The sequence below is a fragment of the Nelusetta ayraudi genome, unplaced genomic scaffold (assembly GCF_046127955.1).
Source record: "Nelusetta ayraudi isolate G7.1 ecotype Tasmania unplaced genomic scaffold, CSIRO-AGI_Nayr_v1 ptg000063l, whole genome shotgun sequence".
Lineage (NCBI taxonomy): Eukaryota > Metazoa > Chordata > Actinopteri > Tetraodontiformes > Monacanthidae > Nelusetta > Nelusetta ayraudi.
The window spans coordinates 306903-320058 of NW_027466113.1; the positions used below are offsets into that span (position 1 = coordinate 306903).

Below are 13156 nucleotides of genomic sequence, written 5' to 3' on the forward strand. Positions count from 1 at the left end.
AAATCAGACCCGCACCCAGAAAAAAAAAACTGGTTAAATCTGGGGGTTAAGTTTAATAGACATCTGTTTTCCCTGATATAAAATGTGCTCAGTTTTCTGCATGACTTAGGTACATTCTCACATGGCACAAAAGGTTAAACATTCTTTGGTCAATTATCCATTAAAGATAACACATTCATATGGAAAACAATATAAACTTCACATACACTTTCAAGATCACCTGGCGTAAGGCAATGCAGTAGTTTGTAAATGTAAACATTGAAAAAAAAAGTAATCTAATATGCTAACCACCAATGAATACTTTATTCAGAACAACACAGAAGTCACATTTTCTTCCAACGTCATGGGCGACATTACTCCCTGAAGTAAGGAGGAACTCTTTTCGACTCAGTTCTGAACTCAATATTCCAGTCGCCATTACAACAATGATCATTACCAACAACTTCAAGTAAAAACAGTGCAATATGCAATTTATTTATCGCTCAAACAAGCAACGCATGTGACAACCTGCTCATCCGCCTTGCTTTTTCCGACAAATTGAGCTGTCAACTGGTTTCGGAACTAAATGAAATGAACCACAACTTTCAGTCATTTTCACAACTGCTGTATAACAAACGTCCAATTACTTGATGGAGGTCACGGGAGGGAGTCCGGCTGACTGGGCAACTCCCAATATCCAGCAGGGGCCCGTCCTTGACGCTAGGTGTCGCCGAGTGTGTTTTGCCAGGTGGTCGCTACGCATGAAGCGGCTGTGGCAAACGGGACAGGCAAACTTTTTCTCCCCCGTGTGAGTGCGTCGGTGGCGCGACAACTCATCCGAGCGGGCGAATCTCCTCTCGCAGCCTTCCCACTTGCACTTGAAGGGCTTCTCACCTTTGAAAGACAGACAGGTTGGTGGTTACTATTTTAACATACTCGTATGATGCCAGCCAGTGCACAAAATACCCTCCAAAATTCGAATCCTCCTGATTGTTACTCAATACCAATCTAAATTTCCTTATAACATTTCATTTCACCTCTGCTTGGCAACAAAAACAATACAAATAATATTTTTAAAAATGTAATATCAGGCAGGGTAAAGACATTTTAGTGACTATTAGTGACAATAATATAATAATACAGCTTTTTGAAAAAATATGAGACCCCCTTAAATTTTGCTTTGAAGCTTTCAGGGGGTCTGATGGGTTGATGGGGGTGGGTCCACACACTGATGCCAACTCCTGGTTACTCTTTTCCTCCTCACCTGTATGCGTCCTCATGTGGGCCTTGAGGTGCGAGCTCTTGAAATAGGTTTTGTTGCAGTCGTCGCGGGGACAAATATGGCTGCGTAAGCGGGACACTTCCGGCTGCGGTGGGGTTTGCTTTCGCTCGGCGGGAACGTTGCCAGGCGCAGGGGCGATGGCGGGCAACCTGGTTCCGCCGGGGGTCACCAGCGCCGTCTGCGCGTGAAGAGCGGGAACTCTCGGTTGTTGGATGAGAAGCACTACAGGGCATGTTGCAACCTGACCTCCGACGAGAAAGACCTGGCCAGACGATGCTGCTGGTTGAAGAGGCGGTAGTGCCGGTAATGGCACTTGTAAAGTACTTGGCGTTGGTCGGGTAGGCGGAGGTTTTTGCTCCCATGTGTTAAAAGGGAAAGGCCCAGCAACACCAGCCGTGATGGGCGGGACTGCCTGAGGTGTGTCTGATCCAGATTCCGGGCACTGGGCGGCGTGAACCACGTTTGGCGAAGCAACAGTGAAAACGTTCCCCGCTGAGGTTATATTAGAGTCACGTTGTGTTGCCACGCTCCTTTCGGAGACTTTGGCAGCAGATACAGAGTCTTTCACGTTGACGTGTGAAAATCGGTCCTCCCTGTTACAGGAATTCTTTTGGCCATCCGACGTATGTCGAATTACACTGGTACACTGGAAGCGGTGCTGGGATGCAGAGGAGTGTGTGTGCAGATGCGACTCTTCTGTTGAATTCCAGTTTGAATTTCCAGGCCGATGTGAGAGCGCTGCCGAGGGTGGATGGGTGGCCTCAAACTGGGGTGGACTGTATGGCGGTGTTAGACACTGAAAGGAAACGCAGGTGTTCACAGTGCAGTGTAGACAACAACCCAATGTGCCAGAGTCACAGAATCATTGTGGAATCCTAAGTGTATAAATAGCACATTTTAAACACTTACTAAAGAGGAATCTCGTAGACCAGCAGACCCAAGCGGGGCACAGCAGTCTTCTGAGCCTTCGGATGATGGGGTCAACGGTCTGAACCTATCAGTCAGGGTTATGCAGTGCTTAGTCATGGACATCAGAGCCTCTGCAGCCTCGATGTCACCAGCAGCCAAAGACGCTGACTGGATTTTCCCCTGGATTCCTGAGAAATGCTCCTCAGCTTCCATACTGCAATTCTGGGAGAAGAGAAGAAATATTAAACAAATAAATAAATAAATAAAAACATCTTATACATATATCTGTGTGTTTGTGTGTGTATACAAGTTAAAAAAAATTTTTACTTAAATGAACATGTGACAAGAAGCAAATGACGTAATCATACTCAGGATTGCTCTTCAGCACTGTGGCCTTTCACCCAATTTCCTTGGGGGACAAGAGCACCAACTGTACTGCTTACACAAACAGTCACACAACACTAATAGGCCCCTCCTGACCTGCACAGTGAGGGCGAGGGTGAGGGCTCAGGGCGCGCTCACTGCGCGCGCGCACACACACACACACCCAACATTAGCTGGCCTACTCAACAACCATCCCTGCTGAAGCTTGAACTATGACCTACATATGTAATGGTCAACTTTGCTTTGGACAAGAATACTCAGGGACATGATTTATTTATTTATTTATTTTTCTTTTTCTTTTTTTAACAACGGTACGACTAAATGGAGAATAATAGACAACATACAAAAACGTCTTAGATAATTTAAGTTAAGTTAGATAACTAATTTCAGAAGTCAATATTTCATCACGGACAGATTCATTTTAAATAAAGTTACATTCTTTTGAAATGGTCTACTCACAGTGTTTGTACGTCGGCGTCAAGTCGTCAGAATCTTTAATTGCCAACTGCTTCTTGTCTTGAGTGTGAGACATGCAGCCAAACACTGGTGGTTACCAACTTCTCTCCTCCGCCTTATTCACGTTCATCGTTTCAAACGCGGTGGGGAGACGATGGGCGTGGTCAGGAGCCCCGCCAATGGCAACCAAAGGTGTGTGAGACGCTGACCAATAGATAAGGGAAGCGCCGCGTGATCGGGGACTGACGGCGACGTGCAAGCGGTGTGGTACACAACAGCAGGGGCGTGTGAGAGTAGCATTCCTGCGCACTTCACTGTCACCCAACCCCCCCGAATTCTTCTCGAATTTGATTCGCAGCCTCAACTCATTAAATAGAGACGTATCAACATTGCTACTGGCGTTGTTGATGTTTTGTACATAATATTCTGATATGTTCTAAAGATGTTTTTATCGCACGCACGCACGCACGCACGCACGCACGCACGCACACACACACACACACACATTTTATTTTTATTTTTTTATTGTATCTGCGTGACAACCTTGCTGCATTTATGTGAGAACGTGAAACCATGCATGTAATGCATGGTCAAACTTTATATTTAACAAATGAAATGGATTGTATTTAAAACTATGCAATACAGCCACACCAATAAATATGTTTCTGAAAACAAAATACTTCTACTTCTACATTTGTGTTCTATCTATCATTTGTGTTCTATCTATCTATCCATCTATCTATCTATCTATCTATCTATCTATCTATCTATCTATCTATCCAGATTGCAGACCTTGCCAGTGATTCCAATATTGAAACCAATGAATCTATATGAATTGTTTTCAAATCAGTAAATGTATCAAGTCAACGCAACAAACTCCTGAAAATCACTTTTCGCATAACTCGACATCAGAATTATCAGAACTGTTTGGATGAAAACCCTAGCAGCAGCAGTTGCAAGGCCTACACGCTAGAAGGCTTCCTGTCATTTGTGGGGCACAGAGGTCATCCACCGGGAAGATGGCCTCACGCTACCCATGTGGATTAGGTAAGTGTCAGCCGTCTAGACCGCCCTGCATGGCACAGAGAGCCCGAACAAAAGACCAACTGTGGATACACACAATGGAGAAATACACATGCCATCATAGTCTGGCACTGCTGAAAGTTCCTCAGAAGCATCCAGGAATTAGGAGGGGTTTTCTTTCTATACCTGTTTAAAATCGTTCAGCTTTTTTTTGCAGCCTCTCTTGACATGTTTAAATGTTATTATAATCCATCAAAATAAAAGCTTATATTCACTGTTTTATTATTGGGTTATTGTTGTTATACAATATCAATTAAGTGCCTTTAGAACATGTTTAATGTTTCATATTGTATCAATGTAGATTAAAAAGTTATGAACAATTCGGTAAATTAACTGACACCATGATTGTAGTCATCCAACCACTTTTAAGAGGATTATCAGGATTTATGTCAAGTTAGCAAAATAACTTTGTGCCCTCCTTTTACAGAGATGGCGTAATAAAGACCCAGATTCTTTGGCACTGCAGCAGGCTGTTTTTAGGAGAATTTTACAAAATCTTTGTACAATTGTGCAATGGTCAAATAGATTTTTGCAGAACACTATCTCAAGCAGACAGCTGGGATAGGCTCCAGCAAACTCCCGCGACCCTGAGTGCAGGAGAAAGCGGTTATAGAAAATGGATAGACGAGAGAATATACTTTCTCATGCATTCGCAAACAAACGCTATGTGTGTGGAAATACATTTGTAATCCAAAGTTGAAAAATAAATGTATACATTTCAAATGTGTTACTGCTAAAAAAAAGTGACATACTTTTGTCTACTGTCTCCAATGATAAAGCAGGAAAGAGTGGTCATGTTGGCCAGTATGACTGCCTTTAAGCCTGTGGTGGATTTGAGTGGCTGGTGAGAGAAAAGGGTTGGAGTAACTTATCGCTCGGTACATGGACTCTCTTATGGCCAGTGTGACCATGGTTCAGAAAAGATAAACTACCAAGAGGATTTATTTCAAAGTATCCCTTCAACTACTGATCAGAATACTTCAGGGATACTGTGTGTAAAGAAGTTTGCATATCTCGGCCAGTTTGAGATCTGGTTTTGCATCTTTTTGGGACTTGTTTACAAATGAGTGGAAATATTTAAAATATGTCAACATTTATTATTATTATTATTATTATTATTATTATTATTATTATTATTATTATTATACATTGGAGTCACTTTTCTTACCAGTCTTGCTCTACTGACAGTGCATTTTCCTGCTCTGTTCCCATATTTAACTTGACCAGAGGCCATGCGATAACCTAATGCCCAAGACCTATAAATAGCAGATTTTGTTTGACGTAAGCCTTAAAAAAGGCTGAAGGTTGTTTTTGCAGTAGGTCATCGTAACAAACCTCACTAACCTTTGTAGTGCACGCAGAATAATAGTGGATGAACAAAATGCATTAAAGTGAAATGTTCTTAAATTGAGGCGGTAAACATGAATACTTTTTAAAAGCGGGATGATATAAATTAAGTTCTTTGCTTTCCCTAAAACAGGTCATTCTTTGCAAATTAGCAGGGTGGACTTGGTGGGCTTCCAGGTTTTTGTTTTATAATTTGACAATTTTGTACTTATCAAACTATAAAGTGACTTATCACACAGTAAGCAATACAGGACAGAGATGTGCTCATCTTGCTGTTCAAGGTAAACACTGCCATCTGCTGGTGTAAAACGTCAACACATTTGCTCGTGTGCTGTGGTTGGTTTAAGTGCACATTGGAAACTAACAAAAACTAAACTCAAGCACAGTAAATGACAAAGTACATGATGTGATTTTGTGGTTTAAAATAAAAACGGTTAAACATGAATTAATATGCACATTTTTAATTCAATCTAACACGATTTAAAAACATGCACAAATAATAATAATAATAATGATGATAATAATAATAATAATAATAATAATAATAATAATAATAATAATAATAATAATAATAATAATAATAATGCCACTAACATCTGCAAGAATGCTCAGTAAAAAGTCATCCAGTCAAGCAAACATGCATACAAATAAAACAAACGAAACCAAAATAACTAGGCAATTTATTTATTTATTTTTTAGTTAAGCCAGGTATATTTGGTGACAATTTGTCAGATGCGTAGCGATCAAATAGAAAATCTTACTCTAAGCTTTAATGTAATAGCCTATAGCCAATAGTTTTGTGGGAATGGTATCATCCTTCATCTGTGCTAGATTCATGTGACTTCCTTTCTGTCTTCTCTACCATCCACCAAGTCACTCTCCCTCCAGGCCACAGTGCTTAACTGGAACCTACATTAGTTCCCTCCTGCCCCCTTTGTTTATCAATGTGTCAATTAATGGGAGCAGCCCTTGCCTGTACAACTGAATCTTCGATCAACTTCCAGATTCTGGAAGGCCCAGTCGATGTTGGGGATTTTGACGCGGAGACTCAGCCGTCCACTGGATAGAGCGCAAAGAGTGGAGAAACAATGAGGTGAAGGTGTTCGTGCAGCAAACTGTTGTTTAGTTGTTCAATGGATAATTATAGAACGAGGTGAATTCAAATCAGTATCCTGGTCAATATGTTACTTCCATGGCTGGAGATGAGCAAAAACAACAACTTGAATTCACGTGATGGTTCCTTTGTGGACCACATTATGTATTATGTATCAGATTTTTAAAAAAGAAAAAGAAAAAGGTCATTCTGACTTTAGAATTTAGATTTTTTTTTTTTTTTAAGTTAAATGTCACACGTGACAATGTCACGCTAATGATTTAGAGATCTCATTATTTCAGTATTATTATTTTTTCCCTCCTCTTGATACAAATCGTGTTGGATTGTTTTCTTTGTTTTTCCATCATTCTTAGACTACTGAATTAATTCCGCTGTTGGAATGACAACAAAGACCATGATATCTTCTTTGCTCTTTATAAAAACAAGCTGCGTTTGTTTCTCGCCGTCATTCCCCTTGGCTTTCAGAGGCAGCGGTGTAACGCTGCACCGCCGCCGCTGTACGGACACTAACTTAACGGACACGACACGGAACTGCGGGTGCTTTTTTAAAAAGCTCTTCGACAAAGGTCCAGTCGCAGGACTTGCGGGAGAACAAAGACTTCAGGAGTGTGAAAGTGTAGTAATTTGATTACGGTCTTCCTGTCTTTCTTCTCGAGGCCAATCCCGTTCAATTTAACACGTTTCCTGTTTGTGCTCGGGCTCCAACCAGCGGAGCGCTTGCATGTGCGCTACTCGACACACACACACACACACACACACACACACACACACACACACACACACAGAGAGAAGAAGCTTGCTAGAGTTAAGATGGCGGCATGTGGGTGAGGAGGCTGGGATCTAAACTCGAAGGTTTTCGCCGTTAAACGACTCGTATGAATCCACAAATACACCACAATCGAAGAACAACAATTTCCACACCTTTCACACGCCTCCGTGTGATTTCGGATTGGCCCCATGACATCTATACACTTCGTGGTTCACCCGTTGCCCGGGACCGAGGATCAGCTCAATGACAGGTATTTTATTGAGGCCGTGTTGAAAAGTACAATTTAAATCTAACGCATGTATGGTGCGCATTGTGGTTCATTTTGGGTTGTATTTACAGACGGATTTGACATTGTCATACGTGTGTTTTCGGTTTAAAATTATTTAAATGACCCCCCAGGGTTGAAGCGAGGCCCGGCATCTTAAACAATCCTCGTTAGCTTGCTGCTACCTAAACACAGTACGTTCAGTGCTAAATGATGCTAACCCGTTAGCCCGAAAAGCTACCGCTCACGGGCTGTTTCCCTGCTTCTCTGGAAGGATTGGCTCATAGTCAAAGTTGAGATAGACAATGCGGATTGGGGGATGGGGGAAAAGGGAGGGAAATTGGGTCATAAAACGCAACAAATTCGAGAATATACGAGATAATGTCTATAATCCGACTTCCCATGCAATAGACATAGTGTGTGCTCTTGTTTTGCGGTTGTGTCGTTGTTAATCACGATCAATGAAGTAGCTAACGTGAGCTAACTAGTAGCTAGCTGCTAATGCTAGTAAGCGTATTTGATACCACGCTCGGGACAAAGCCAAATGTTTGTTTTTATCATCCTTCGTGTCAGAGTATTCCGATAACTTAATGACACCATTCGTAGGCTGTCATTACCACAATACCCACCAGTTTTGGAATTTAAGCGTTGCGCATGCCGATAAATATCTGAACTATGCAATGAAACGCGGTTAGCATCATTGCAAACACTAATCCTGTTATCTGCGCTGATAAGTGGAGAAAGGCGTTGCTTTTGTCGTGTGTTTTAACAATGGCAAATTCTACATGTTTTATCCATATTGTTCACATGATGTCAAATGTATTTTGCGTTGACGTTACGTCGTGATGAAAGCTAAGTGTCCACAGTAATGACCCAGTTCCTTCAACTGCAACATTTTCTCTTAAATACTAACGCTATTGACTATCATTATCGAGCTTCTGGCATAGATGGTTTCACTCATTGCGACCTCCGCATCAGCAGGATGGAACTTGGAAATTCTCTACAAAATGTATTTCTGGCAGAATGTGTGGTTAATGTTTTACCTATTTGTGCGACCCATCGAGACTGAACTGATTAATGAGCTGTTCTATTTTGATTCAAAGAGGTCTGGAATTGTTTTTAGAATGACCTTGTGAGTTGAGACTTAATATTGAATGTGGGCTGTGTCCAGATGTCTTTTCCAAGCTAGTGTACTACAAACTGCAGAGGACCAAATTGAACCTTACTGGTGGTTATGAATCCTATTTTAAAAAACCCTTGAAACATCACTGTGGTGTGGACCATTAGCTCTGTAAAAAGGTCATGGCGTTTTCATCCCAAGGCATGCCGTGTCATGCTCTGCTCACCATGTGCTGGTGGGAGGCCCCACTCCTCTCTGTTTCATATGAAGGAACTCACAGTTGTTAAAGAAGATAAGTGGTTCTGTCTGAAATTTCAGAGAACATAGTTCTAGCGTTGCCCGTTGGAAGCCTGTGTATGGCATCAACGTCACGGGTCACATTTCCTCCCCCAGATAAGTTTGTCGACCACTGTACGAGTGCATTTCCCAACAAAAATGTTTATTAGGTTTGCTTTTGAAATAAACCTAAAATAAGCTCTCTGAGTCAAGGAGATTTTGTGTAAAAAAAAAAAAAATACCGCCTTGCGAGTATTGATCGCTTACCGTTTTGTGGTTGAAGCAATCGTAAGGATTTATGCTGCACTTCTGTGTCATAAGGAGGTTTTTCAGTGTCACTTCTCTTTTGGAATCAATTCAGTGTTGACTCGGGCTGACGTCGTGGTTACCGTCCGTAGGGGGAAAAAAACAAAACAATTGTCCACTTATTTCGGCGCAAAATTAAAGTAAGTACAATTGTCGCCTGTCTGCCTTTAGACTGCAGGTCTCCGGTTCGATCCCAGCCTCAAGGAGGTATCAAACCTGTGTTGAGAGTTAAGTACTCGAGACGTCTGAACAAACTGTAGGGGAACTAATAATGGGGTTCGCGATTGAACCCGGGAACCTCACCAAAAATGCAGTCTCAAGAGGACCCTCTTTGAGTCTCCTCTTTGCACCGATCCTCAAGCCCACATAATTGCAAGGGTTACGTCAGGACTGGTGTCCAATGTAAAACCCTATGCTAAACTAAACATGCAAATCAATTCACTGGTGACCCACAATAGAAAACACCCCAAAGGGGTTGCTAAACTATTAATACATCCCTTTTTTCACAGTACAGTATGATACTACTTTAGTTCTTTTGGGAAGAAAGAATGGAAAACCTTAAATCTTGATGATTGTTTGGTGTGAGCAGGTTTTATACTGTGAAAACCTCCAATTTATCACAGTAAAAGGGGACATAAGGTTCATGCTTGCAGTGTGGAAGTATACCTGCCCACTTTTTTTCTGTTTGTCTTACTACGAGCAAAGAGAGATTATTAAATTAGGGCGCACTCGCGCTAAGGTCAGTTTTTCTTAGCCTACCCACTCCTTACTGCTGGCCTGCACTCGGTGTACCACAATCCCAAGTGTGCATAATCACGGTCACTTTCCCTACGCGCATCATCATGTTGGAATACTGCACACGCTTCTCTTGACGTTTGCTTTTTCTAGCGGTTGCACGGTTGACACCCACTTAAAGCATGGTCCTAACTTCAATGACTCGGTTGGGTTTTGTTTTTTGTTTTTTTCGTTTCATTAATAGTCAGCCGTCACACATGACAATGTTTATTGATCGCACACGGTGGTGTTTTGCTTCAATGGTTTCCATATTAAGTCATGTCCAGGTTGGGTCCACCACCTCCCTTTACTGTGCCAGGGTCGAGGAGTTGTACCGTGCTGACGCACAGAACAGAACACTTGTGATAGGTGTGAAATAAGCTAATGGAAAAGATTGATGAGAATACTTGTCATTCTTGGTTACCTCTGGATTTTTAGTGTTGTATTTCTATCGGTTTTAATAGTGAAATTAACATGTATGCTGAAAAGTTTTCTTTTTTTAATGCGTGATTGAGTAATTCTATAAGGCACTATAAAACCTGCACTCACCTAACAAAACAAATCCTGTAATCTATGATGTAAACTGCCTCGATTCAAAGAATGTGACCCACATGCGAGAGGAAAAATTACAGTTGTACATTATATGTCTAATGCATTCTGATGGCATTCGCTCTCTTGGTATTGTGTGTCCCGCACCGTCGTCATCAGATGTGTTCTATTTTCTTTTTTATTGCAGCTTCAGTATTCAGAACAGAACAGAAAATATACATCAGCAGTGAAAACTGCTTGATTCAAGTATAGCTTTTACTTCGGCAGGTCGAGTCACCCGCGGTGGGGTTAAAAACAGTTGGAATGTCATCTGCTTTAACGGCCAATCAGCAACTGCATCTGAGTAACACAAGCCTTTAGCTTTACTTACACTTTGAGCCAGAGTTATGCCAAGGCACTTGCCCTGCACTTGTTCTCTTGGCTCCTCAGAGACCCCTCTTCATGCTGTTTTTATGATATACAATCCCCAATGCAATGTTAAGATTGTTTATTTGTGCTCGGTTTAAATAATAAAGCGAAAACATGCAACACAGCTGCGCTGCCATTTCACACGAGCCCTGCTTTCAAGCACAGGAATAGCACGGCTACAAATATATGTACCTGTCTAGTTTTGCAATACGTTGTCTGGTCTGTTCTCTCTTGTAAGTTGAGACGCCGTTTTGTACATTCTTACGTTCTTGCTTATGATATGCTGACACAGTCTTCGTAATAGGGTCCTGTTGTCTAGCGTCGCTCGGGCTGTTTCACTTTTATCCTCCCGTCTTTCCCTCTCAGTTGAGCAATAACAGAAATCTGATCTACTGAGTCAAGGGTAATGCATCAGAGTTCCAACCTGAAATTCAACCAGAACCTCTGTGTAATAGAAATTATTCACTCACAGGGCCCAGCTCTGTGAGCTCTTGGGCAAATGCAAAGTTGAAGTTAAATTGGTTGTTATTACAAATTGAAAGGTTTATTTTCTTTGCTTACTGGCTATATCAATAATATAGGATATAATACCGTCGTAGAATGACCACATATACTATATAGCCTCATAAATGGTCTTTTTATGTTGTAGTCACAGATATTGTACTATAGTTGCAGAAATGAATTTTGGTCTGCAGTTAGCATTAGACTGCTTTGAGCCAAGTCTAAATAAATAGACATATAGTTTTTTTTGTTTGTTTTAAACAAAAACCAAACAAATAATAAAAAACAAAAAACAAATAACATGCTATTTGTATTGCGGAGGTGAAACAACATGGACTGCACCTTTTCGGTTTCAAGTCACATGGTCACATCCTTGTTCTCTATTTGGCATCCTGGCAGGCTGTTGTTAGGAAGGCTGTTAAACATGGAGTCGGAAGATTCTGGATCCACCCGACACACAAAACCAAGTGACATATGTAGTTGGTGGTCCCAGTAAAAAAAATGACTGACCAGTTTGGTACCCAACTTCACACAGCATGGCCATTTTCCCCAACAGTGACCTGACCGTTGTAGGTTGATTGTTCGTCATCATCTGGAGAAAATTTTGCCTGCTGCATTGGAGCCAGAGATGCTCGCTGTGTATTTGCATCTGTGTTATTTGACAGTTGTTCTCGTAATACAATGTCGTAACTGATATTTGAAATATTTTTTTTAGAATCAATCTGTTGTTATTTTTCAAGACATTCTCCTTGCCCTAAACTTTGAATTTGCATATTTTAACTTTCAGCACAGCAGTTAAAGAAAGGGGTGAGGCGTAAAACAGCAGTTGCCCAAATATGAATTATGGGGATGCGCAGTAACTTGTGTCAAAACGTGTGTCTGCGTTTTGGAAATGTTTACCTTAGCTGCTCATCCACCTTTTTTTTTTTTTTTTGTAGCTGAAAAGCTGTGAAATTACTGAATGGGACCTACATCTGATGGGTTTAATCTTTCCTGAATGTCTAACAAAGGCTGTCGATGAATGCGTCGTACAGCTGTGCCTGAATTGATGAAAATCACAAAGCAGATTTAGCAGATTCTTTAACCAAATTCCTATAACCTATAATAAATTGTTTTAAGATGAATAATATTGTAATAATATTGTTTTTGGTCATTTCTTTCTAGGCTCCGCGAAGTCTCAGAAAAACTCAACAAATACAGCTTCAACAGGTTTGTTTGTGTTCTCTCTTTTATTCATTATGCCTTTGCATTATTTAGTTATTTGAAAAAAATATATATATATTTTGGGGGGATTTTGTTTATCATATACATATTTTGTATTTTCTTTCCCTCTAATTCAGCCATCCACATCTTAGTCTGCTGGAGCAGGCCACCCTAAAACAATGTGTTGTTGGCCCGAACCATGCTGGATTTCTGCTGGAGGTAATTCTATTAAACTTGACAGCATGAATCGGTCATGTTCATTTATTTTTTTATTTGCCAAGTAGGGGATGTTAATTCAAAAGCTAACACATTTACTGTCTATCTGGTTGTGTTAAACTGGGTTTAAACTGGACAGGTGAGATTGGTTGTGTTTGGAAAACAGGCGCCGGCTCCAAATGAAGATAATCCATGTTAAACAGGGCACCCAAGCT

General features: G+C 41.0%; 2 protein-coding genes across 10 annotated transcripts in view; one reads left to right on the forward strand and one right to left on the reverse strand.

The window, feature by feature from the left end:
• Nucleotides 1–45: 45 nt before the first annotated feature.
• Nucleotides 46–3169, reverse strand: LOC142898042 (Krueppel-like factor 10). Its single transcript, XM_076040770.1, has 4 exons — nt 3014–3169; nt 2171–2392; nt 1244–2057; nt 46–873 (listed from the first exon to the last, which is right to left on the reverse strand). Exons 2-4 carry the CDS (start codon nt 2381–2383, stop codon nt 623–625), a joined length of 1278 nt encoding a protein of 425 aa, XP_075896885.1. The 5' UTR covers nt 2384–2392; nt 3014–3169; the 3' UTR covers nt 46–622.
• Nucleotides 3170–7304: 4135 nt separating this feature from the next.
• The window catches only part of ubr5 (ubiquitin protein ligase E3 component n-recognin 5), a 28195-nt gene continuing 22343 nt past the window's right edge, over nt 7305–13156 (forward strand). For 7 of the 9 annotated variants that reach the window (XM_076040976.1, XM_076040978.1, XM_076040979.1 and 4 more), the window contains exons 1-3: nt 7310–7573; nt 12687–12731; nt 12863–12944. In XM_076040976.1, the coding sequence (XP_075897091.1) occupies nt 7512–7573; nt 12687–12731; nt 12863–12944 (189 nt within the window). In that variant the 5' untranslated portion in view covers nt 7310–7511. Of the gene's footprint in view, nt 7574–12686; nt 12732–12862; nt 12945–13156 lie in introns of all 9 variants that reach the window. The other 2 variants (XM_076040984.1, XM_076040980.1) reach the window with 2 other exon arrangements.

Excerpts from the sequence above, each read along its gene's own strand:
- LOC142898042 (XM_076040770.1), bottom strand. The coding sequence starts at position 2,383 with ATGGAAGCTGAGGAGCATTTCTCAGGAATCCAGGGGAAAATCCAGTCA. Across the intron at positions 2,058-2,170 it reads GTCTACGAGATTCCTCTTTA|TGTCTAACACCGCCATACAG; the intron begins GTAAGTGTTTAA and ends GTTTCCTTTCAG. Across the intron at positions 874-1,243 it reads CCACATGAGGACGCATACAG|GTGAGAAGCCCTTCAAGTGC; the intron begins GTGAGGAGGAAA and ends TGTCTTTCAAAG.